Source organism: Opisthorchis viverrini (genome assembly GCF_000715545.1).
Source record: "Opisthorchis viverrini unplaced genomic scaffold opera_v5_28, whole genome shotgun sequence".
NCBI lineage: Eukaryota > Metazoa > Platyhelminthes > Trematoda > Opisthorchiida > Opisthorchiidae > Opisthorchis > Opisthorchis viverrini.
This window is the reverse complement of record NW_008751684.1, coordinates 1,856,068-1,865,806: the sequence shown is the minus strand read 5'-3', so window position 1 is coordinate 1,865,806 and position 9,739 is coordinate 1,856,068. Positions and strand designations below refer to the sequence as shown.

Here is a 9,739-nt window from a genome sequence, read left to right as displayed (position 1 = left end):
CCCACTGACAGTGCTGGATTTATGCACCAATTTACCAGCTCGCGCGTGCAATGCGCAGCTACCTAACCCCCCCCCAAATCATCGGTGAACGAAACTGCGGCAGCTACAACCACTGTACGACATGTACGCGGTTCTTACAGCTGACAACCATGATTATGATGCTAGGAACCTGTCTACGAAAAGTGGTGTCCGACAAGGATGTCCACTCTCTACGTTCTTGCTCAACTTCGTCATTCATGGAAAAAATGAGGTAAACGCTGGATGGTCTTGAAAACCCCGATGTTCAAATCGTTTCTGGTGGGGATTTCGTCGATATAGAGTATGCAGACGATATCATCTTTGGAGACAAAGCACAAGCCCTGTTGAATACAGTGGCCGCTACCATACTAACTTCCGGCAAGCACCTTGCACTTTCAAAATGCAGTCATACTTCAGAACTTGCAGTCTGTGTTAACACACTGGGGTAACGAGGTAATCAGATAAGGCGTATTTGCTTCCCCGGTGGTTACTTCAGTCGCGAAAGATATGCTCGCACCATCAACTGCAGTGTCTCAGCCATGTGCTATGAACGCTGCAACACCGTTTGCCAGGACGAGTGTTGTTCTCCGTAGCTCCTTCAGCATAGTGCAAACCGTGAGGTCGACATCGTATGACTTGGCAGAAGGGCGTGAAAGAGATTATGAAGAGTTTCGTCCGCCTAGCAGGATGGGTTCCGTGACCTCTCCTGCGCTAGGCTAGAGACACTCCAAGATTTCTGTCATACTCTTTTACTGGAGCCGATTGAAAAATCAAGCAGAACATGAACTAATTGATCCCGTCTTACACAACACACCACACCCAAACTTACCTTGGCAGAGGCATCACAAGCGCCCGAAATGAAAGTACGTTGGTCTGGTGCCAAACTCAGGCTCATTACGTCTCCAGTATGGCCGGTGAATGTGATAATCTGTTGTCCAGTATCGATGTCCCAAAGGGCACTAAGGTGGGAAATGAATAGAAACACAATTGCAACTCATTTTCCGTTGGTGAGAATTTCGCGACTAACGCACAATGTACTCCAGACCGACCAAACACTTCAGGTAATGGGAACATACGTTTAGACAAAGCCGGTTATGAAAGATATCGACCTTTTACTCAACTCGCTTGCAAGGCGCCGTTGGTTCAGTTGAAAGTAATCAGCCCAGTTCCGCAAAGTATATTTTCACTACAATGATCATCTAACCAAATCACGCTTAAAAACTAATTGGCTCATCATCACTCTCGACAATGTTCAACACTGAAGCTTCGCTGCCGTACAAGCATGATTTATTTGAAAGTCTTACTGTGAAGAAAAGAATAAAGGTAGACAGGTGCCTACACCTCCAGACATCTATTCAGGCAATCTGGATAGAAGCTGACATCGGTTGGCAGCCATATCCTGGAGCGTCTTCAACCAGGGGATCAGTTCATACAGCGGAAATGAGTAGGCAACGATTGTGAATGGATAAGGGTCAAACAAGGATGAAGCATGGGTTGACGAGCGAAGAAATAGGGGGACACTAACATGCGGTGTTTTTATGGAACACCAAAAACCATCTGTGACTCATGCGGAATTCGTTCGCGTCTAATCTGAGCGTTATGCAAACAGGAATATGCTCTAACAGGGCAAAGACAAGTGAGGCACCAAACTGAAATGCCGCAACGGGAATAGCTGATTAAAACATGAAAACGAACAGAGAATTCTAAATACGTCACTATCGGTACTTACGTGCTCGCGCTAGAACGCAAGCAACAAGTTGTATTCGCGAGCGTATGAAGGCTTCACAAGTTCCTTGTACGCCGGTCCTCGACAAGACCACTCAGTTTTGCCCACGCTTCTAATGTTCGCAGTGACCTCGAAATGTCACAACGCTACAGCTATTTTCCGGGGATACCAACGTCTTACGGACTTTCACCACCCTGATGATACTGAACCGAGTGAAGATCAAGAAGACAAGCGGCTTATCCTCGATTACCCCGATCATTACCTTTTAATGGTTGGAATGAAGAAAAAGATGGAAAGCCGAAATCATCTACCAAAAGTATGGACATGTTTGGTGTCTACGGATAATCCGTAGGCAAATAATATGTGGGCTCCACCATCCTCTCAAATGGCGAAGCACGGTGTTCGCACCGGCAATCCCAGAGAAACTTTCACACTGCTCTACGGAGATGCTCAGAGAACAGACTTCGAACGAAGGCCTGTGTGTACAATGCGATCACCCAAACAGCAGAGACACACCTGTGAAGCCTGGCTTCGTCAACATAACGGAGGTACGTGGAAACAACAAGCCTAGTAAGAGAAATTTATCATATTTCCAGATTCCTCCAGCAGTGCTGATTCTGGAAAGCAGATCTGAACTCGTCCTGACACCGTTAAACTCAGATTACTGCTGTCGTGCTGGGGGGAAAAACCTTGCTTCCAACAATTGGGGTTGACACCGAAATACTAAGCCGCCGTTTGGACTATGAACCAAGAAATCTAACAGAAATTCGATGACGCCGTGCTTGGACCTTGCTACGGATCTCGCTTTGCGGCGACTCGAAATATCCCCAAAAGCGACTACTCATCTATCCTTAGCAGATGACTGTAAAGCACAAGAAAGATATGAATAGCCGCAGTGTAACACACCACTAAATCCAAGTTCTAAGTGAAAAAAATCCAGTACACAGTTCGCCTAACCGATTTAAAAATCGAAAAATCTGAATATGCGAAAAACTGTTAGCATTCTTTTCACTTTGGTCTTAGGAGGCATAGAAACCGTCACGTCGTTGGCACGTTAGGTGGGGTCGGGTAGGGCGTGTTTGCAGGAAAATATCGCCAACACTCTGGCCGAACAGCCTTCATGCGAACTTGTTTTCATGGGTGTAACCTGGTTGGCCTCAGGTTAACAACCAAAGATAATAGAGGATTTGACAGTCACGCTGCGATCCGACCATATTAGGAGTGGGGAATAATGGTTGTAGTTCGCGTGTGGCAAAAGCTCAGCGTCCTGAAATTTAACTAATTCTCAAGGAGTGCCGTAGCAAATACAACAATGAATAAAAAATAACACTTCCTGTGCCTAGCTGCCATGCCATGGATGCACGATGGCTAAGATATTGCCGGGTTGCTCAAGCCTAAAACGAAAGCAGCTGTGTCGCGGTTGGGTTCGAACCACGAACCTTTCGGTCAGTAAGTTCACGCCTTAACCACTGAGCTATCTAGAGCTCAAATATACAGAGAAGGGGGCCTGAAGAGATGTGTAAGCATGCTTCAAACGAGCAACACTTACCAGGTGACGTCACCGGAACTTGTGACGATTTGCGCATCGTTCAAGAAACGACAGCACGACAGATAACCTGTATGTCCCGGAAGTTCCCGGCTAACCCGGACGTTTCCCTCTCGTGACCGCAGACTATAGATCGAGCATACGTTATCCAAGCCACCGCAGGCAACGTAGTCACCCGAAGGCGCGTAGGCACATGTCATCACCCAGCTGCTTCGAAGCGGGATAGCATGAACCTTTAGGGAGGAACACAGAATTACAAGTCAGTGTATGGGCGAAAGGTACCTTCGGTTAACGATTTTTCGCGTCACTGAACAACTATAATGACACTTTGTATTGTAAAAAAAATGGGCGACTCGCATATAGACAAACCAAATGAGTCACTCGATCACAATCCAATCCAAGAGAACGTCTGATTCTAATGAATGAGTGCATCCGTTTGCGAACCTTATGTTTCAAATTATCGAACACTGAACAACTGATACAGTCGAACACCATTACTGTTTATTATTCGTACTCGAACACGCTGCTAACGTGTATGAATTTGCTAGCCACGAGAAGCGAGCGCAAAACCGGAGCCCGTTGAAAATCGTGTCAAAAGGCCTATGCTTTTCTTGACACTAGACACAAGGTTGCAAAGAACTCCGCGACTCACACTCCACTCATTCCCTGCTTGTCACATACAATAGGGGTGGACAAAGGTCAGTCATTTCGCCAACGCTCACCAAATATGATCATACGAAGTTAGCCTACAGGAATAAGGACCATCCATCCGAACGATGTTATAAATCAGACCGCCTGGCTGCTGCTGGTTGGTTATTCTCATGAAGCGTTGGCGAGTCCGCAGACCCGTAGAAAACAGCAAAAATATGGAGGTCGATTAATCGGTCTTGTTCCCTGACACGTTACTGACATTTTGTCAGAATTTAAGGGCAGCTGTACCTCAGGTGTACTCTCCCTTTTGGAACTAACCTGCCTGTTTCCATAGAGTTTTGGGTGACCTGCCCCGCCGCATAAAAAATGTTCGCAACCCTTCGTTTTGGTCAGTAAATCATGTGCCTGGTTCAACACTGTAGTGTCCGACGAAAGAGGTCTGTGCAACAAATTGACTATAGCTCTGCTACATACGTGTGGGAAGAAAGAAAAGCTGGTAGGATCCAACCACAGACGTGGTGTCTTAACTTGCAAGAAATAATTGAAGATGCACTTAGATAGGACAACGTGCTGCGGTCAGTGGCGTACCTTTATAGACGAATACGCCCAAACTGGAAACCCACACTTTTCTTCCGCCTATATCGATTAGTGCACTTCAACCCGTTTGTGAATGTCCAAATCACAAATCAAATGATCAAATACCTGGATGCGATTGGCTTGGTTGTACCACAAACAAAATTCCCGGCTCTGAGTAGCGCTTTGGGTATTCTTCCCCAGTGGTCGTTCATATTCGACATCGGACCGTCCGACAGGCGTTTGAGGAGCCGGTTGATATTTTCGTTTGATTTCTGGGTCCACAAGTTTCACGATGGCCAAGCGAGGTGTGCGCGTTTTGCGTAAAACTAGAGAAGCGCAACCAAAAGCACCAGCGTGCAAGTGCATGGTCGGAGTCCACGCTGGTAGTTCAGGAGAGGCAGGCAGTGACCGACTCTCGCCGCCGATAACTGACGACGATGTGGTTCATTTGGATTCGGGGCATCATGTTATCAAGCGACTGCTAGTGCTCCGGAAATTGGCACTGCAAATGAACAGTCCGTGGTCGGCACACATCTGAAGTAAGTAATTTCTATTGTCCGTGGGCCTCGTGTCCAGTTCAAGATGGCCACCCAATCAGCAGTGCTTAATCTGCCTATTTGGGCAATAATGTCACCTATAAACTGTGAGTGTTGCAAAGACACGACCCAGTATAGCTCAAGTGGTTACGGAAGAACACAAACCGACACACTATGATTACGTCCAGTCTCTTTGTGACTCAAAAGTCTGACCCACGAGGCAGCATCCATCATCGTCATTGTCAGCTGCAATAACCGCGTACTCGTCGTAGTGGTGGCAGTTGCCGCAGTTTCGTTCACCGATGATTGGGGGGGGGGTAGGTAGCTGCTCATTACAGGTGGGAGATGATAAATTGGTGTATAAATCCAGCACTGTCAATGGGGGGATTGGGAAGGGAGCTATGCATTGAAGGCAATAGCTTGGATGCACGAGCGCCATTGAGAGCGCCCAGTAGGCCGTATCGACTAATGCCCCGGCGGTCACGGTCAACCGTTGAGCGATCGGAGTGCGCGTTTTTCGGGCCAACCTTTTCTAACATGTGCCTCTCACAAGGAAGGCGGTAGCGCTGCTTCCATGAATATTAGCATGAATAAGATAAAATATAACGGTTCAGCTGTAACTCTTTGGGTGCCTAGCTGCCATGCCATGCGAAGGAAGCACAAAGCCTAGGGTACTACCAGGTTACCCAAGTCTAGACAGGGGAAGTCAAGATGCAGAGGTCGGGTTCAAACCACGGATCTTCTGGTCAATAAATTCGCGTTCTAACCACTGAGCCATCTCGCCCCCCTGAAAACTGACATACTGACCGCTTGGGGAAACACCTTACTACCTTCACACTCGCAGAGGACTGCACAACTTTTGCCCCAAACCGCCTCGTGGCACGATTACTCGAGGTCTCGCTGTTTTTAGTTGGACTGCTCCCCATTGGCCTTTCTGGACCTTACGGAACGACGTTCCAGCCAATGTAGCCTGCAGAATCATTGCAGCACTCAAGCTTGACCACCACGTCATGGTGGCAGCTATGGGTCAGGATGGGTTTCTTTAACCATGGCTTTATGGTAGTTAGGCGGTAGATTGCTATCAGCGATTATCACAATCTCCGAAGGTGTTAATCTCGTCCCTGGCGAAAACCCGCCCGCGCTGAAGTCGGAGGACGATGGTAAAGAATGCATTCGACGCTGAAGACATGAAGCGCGTCCCGCTATTGTTTCAACAACCTGTCCGAGACTCTCCCGTGTATCGGGAACGCAGGAAGGTAGACTTCCTTGCGTCCATATTTCACCAAACGGGTCCACAAGTAGGAGTCAGCGTCTGTTTCAGCGCTGGACAACTCTGTGAGTGAACCATCTTAGTTAGTTGTCTTATAAGAAAATGCTCCCATGTACCTCACGAGTTTTAGACAGATTTGTGTGACAGTCCAAAGAGCAGTTTCCCGGGCATGTGCAATACTGATAAAGTGTGCACCAATAAAATCGAACTGTGAGATGCGTCATCCAGCGAGCCGTGCTCCGACACATGAACAGCTGAAACCGGCAGAAATGACGCCCCATTCTTCTCGCTCGTAATATCCAACAGCATTCTTTGTCGTTCCTCAAACGTCCAGATAGCTGCGGAGATCTCGTGGACCACGGACATGGTCAGCAGCACCTTCAGTCGAAGATCGGTGGCAACCAGAGATTAGCCTTGATCTGATACCATACAGCTGACACAACAAACTCCAGTAACATGCATCTCCAGAGGCAACCGCGTCTTTTCAGTGGTTGCAGACAGCCGAAATGGTAGGCAGCAAATTTTCCCCAGTGGTGTACGGCAGTGAAGCATCAGTGCCAACACTGATGTTGCTGTCATTGATGATGATGATGATGATTCCCCAGTGGTGCTGAAAGTTCAGGTTGATTACGAGCAATAAAGTTTGTTGCTGCGAGTTGAAAAAACTTACACGTATCAGATGTCCGTGGGCGTGATACTTCCTGATTGCCCACACCGAAGGCAAAGAAGTATCTGGTTAGAGAGCCGCAAAGGGAACAGTGGTTCCAGCAGCTGTAAAACTGATCACCGAAAATAAGCAAAATGACGGAATGACAGTCATGAATTAGAGGCGATGAATTACGCCGGTTGTCCGATACGGGACGGAGTGAAGGAACCACGCAGTGAGTGCAATACCTTTCGTATATGACCGTCATCGGTTGCAAGGAAGATCCAAATGTCAAGGTCACTGGTTGTTTGCTTGTCTTATTCCGGAGGCGGCAGTTATGGATTCCACCGATTTGATTGACAGAGACTTCCACTGCTCATGACGAACGACCAAAACATCCCGTCTAGGATCGGGCATTCTGGCAGTATCCTAGCCCTCATGCTTCCTTCGTGTGGCATGGTAGCCAGTCACCAAAAGGCTGTTTAAGCTGAACGATTAAATTATTTTTTTACTGCTCATTACCGCCGGGTCGTCTCCATTGGACACACGCCTGAGCAAAAGGGGCTCAGAGAAACAGCGTTCTAGTATAAAAAAAGCCGTTCAGCTGTAGCACCCTTTCGGTGCCTAGCTGCCATGCCACCCGAAGGAAGCACAAGGGCTGGGATACTGCCGGGTTGCCCAAGCCTAGACAGGGGAAGTCGAGAGGCAGTGTTCGGGTTCGAATCACGGACCTACCGGTCAGTAAATTCGCGCTCTAACCACTTGGGCCATCTCTGCCATACGAAGTACAGTACCAGTCGGCCTACCGAGAGTTACTTTTCCTGTTGTTGCAACTCAGTGTCCCCACTACATCGGCTCAATGCCTTGAAGGCACTAACGTTCGGGCAGAGCCACCGAGGATCTGCATAGAGGCCGTGCCTCTGATCCACAGGGGGTAGGTCGAACAGCATAGGTATATACTCCACCCGGAGTCGGTCGGTGCCCCATATGTTGCAGGCTGGTTAATGGTGACCTGGCTTTCCCGACTCCAGGCAGCTGCCCGGATGAGCAAACCTATCTGCCACATCGATCGGCCAGTCTATAGGCACGAGGCTTGCGTTTAAACCTGTCCACTCTCGCAGGCATGAACAGGATGCTGAACCATGCAGCAGGATTATTTGGGGTAGATTGTATTTCTAGACGGTCTGATCCAAGAGCGATACTCCGGAAATACTTTGATCCCCGAGCTGTTAGCAGTAAAGACTTAAGCGCCATATGGGTTACGAAGTTAAAGAGAAAAGGAGGTAGAGGGAACCTCTGCATAACATAACTGAATGTGAAATCAAGAGGGTTTTCTGTAGACACGTCCATATTCACACGAGGAATAACATGGAGACAAGAGCTTAGAAGTGACATCCATCACAGCCAGATAGTCATAGTTTTTGACAACCAGAAGAGTCAAAAACAGCTTTCAGATCGAGAAGACAGTCATTGTTGGCCATCAGAAGGAATCGTACAGCTCAAGCGCTTATCGCGAGGTTGTGAATGATCTAGGTTTGGCGACGCAAGATGGAGGCAGAACAACTCAAAGTAATGTTTGAGCAACAACTGCAACTCATCAAAGTACTTACGGAGCGACTATCAACTACATCATTGGCTTCACCGGCTGCGTCGAGCGTCCCACAGTCGGTTGATGGAATCGCTGGCAGTATCAACGAACCCTCAGCTGGCATAACGTTTGATGCTTGGTTTCGTCGCTATGAAGACCTGTTCAGGGTCGACTTTTCACTTCAAGATGATAGTTGGAAGGTTCCCCTCCTGCTCCGCAAACTTGGACCTGTAGAGCATGATAAGTACGCTAACTATATTCTGCCAAAGAACCCGCGCGATTTCACTTTTGATGAAACGGTCAACACGCTTTCACAAATATTCGGTGAGCAAACGTCACTTTTCAACATCCGTTATCGATGCATGAAGCTAGTGAAGAGTGATGCAGACGACTTCCTCACATATTCTGGCATCGTGAACCGAGAATGCGAACGGTTCAAACTCGGATCCACATTGATTACGCAGGACCGATAAATGGCACTTTTTATTTGGTTTTGATTGACGCTTTTTCCAAGTGGCCAGAAATCGTTCCGGTGTCATCTCCAACAACATCTAGTACGCTGAGAGTGTTATCCAACATTTTCAGTCAGCATGGATTACCGGAGTCCATAGTCTCAGACAATGGTTCGCAGTTCACCTCTGCTGAGTTCCGCGACTTCTGCACTCGACATACGATAACACACGTTCGTTCACCACCGTACCACCCACAATCGAACGGTCAAGCAGAAAGGTTCGTCGACACATTCAAGAGGGCTTTGCTTAAAGCTCGAGGGGAGGAGACATCCGTCGAAGCCCTTCAGAGATTCCTGTTTGTGTACCGAACGACCCCGAATGACGCTTTGGCAAACCACCAGTCACCTGCAGAGGCACTCATGGGACGTAAACTTAGAACTGTGCATTCTTCCATGTTGCCAACACAACCTACTGAGTCAAGGTCCATACCGGTAGCAGTTGGAACCCCATTCAAGGTGGGAACGCCCGTGCTTGTCCGTGACTATCGCCCAGGACATGATTCATGGATTGCAGGTCGTATCCTGCGCAAACGCGGTAGTGTAATGTACGACGTGTCGGTTGGCCAAGACACCTGGACCAAACATCAAAAACAACTCCGCTTTAACAGCACGCCGGAAACTCAAGTATGTTCGGGTAGCATACCGTTGGACATATTGCTCGATACTTTTGA

At 48.0% G+C, this 9,739-nt stretch overlaps 1 protein-coding gene across 1 annotated transcript in view; it reads right to left on the bottom strand.

Moving 5' to 3' along the window:
- Positions 1-5,386, bottom strand: part of T265_02349 (hypothetical protein) — a gene marked incomplete at both ends in the record, with an annotated part of 21,094 nt that extends 15,708 nt beyond the window's left edge. The window contains 4 exons of the mRNA XM_009166563.1: positions 848-977; positions 3,294-3,523; positions 4,644-4,945; positions 5,227-5,386. Coding sequence (XP_009164827.1) covers positions 848-977; positions 3,294-3,523; positions 4,644-4,945; positions 5,227-5,386 — 822 coding nt within the window. The remainder of the gene's footprint in view (positions 1-847; positions 978-3,293; positions 3,524-4,643; positions 4,946-5,226) is intronic.
- Positions 5,387-9,739: the final 4,353 nt, after the last annotated feature.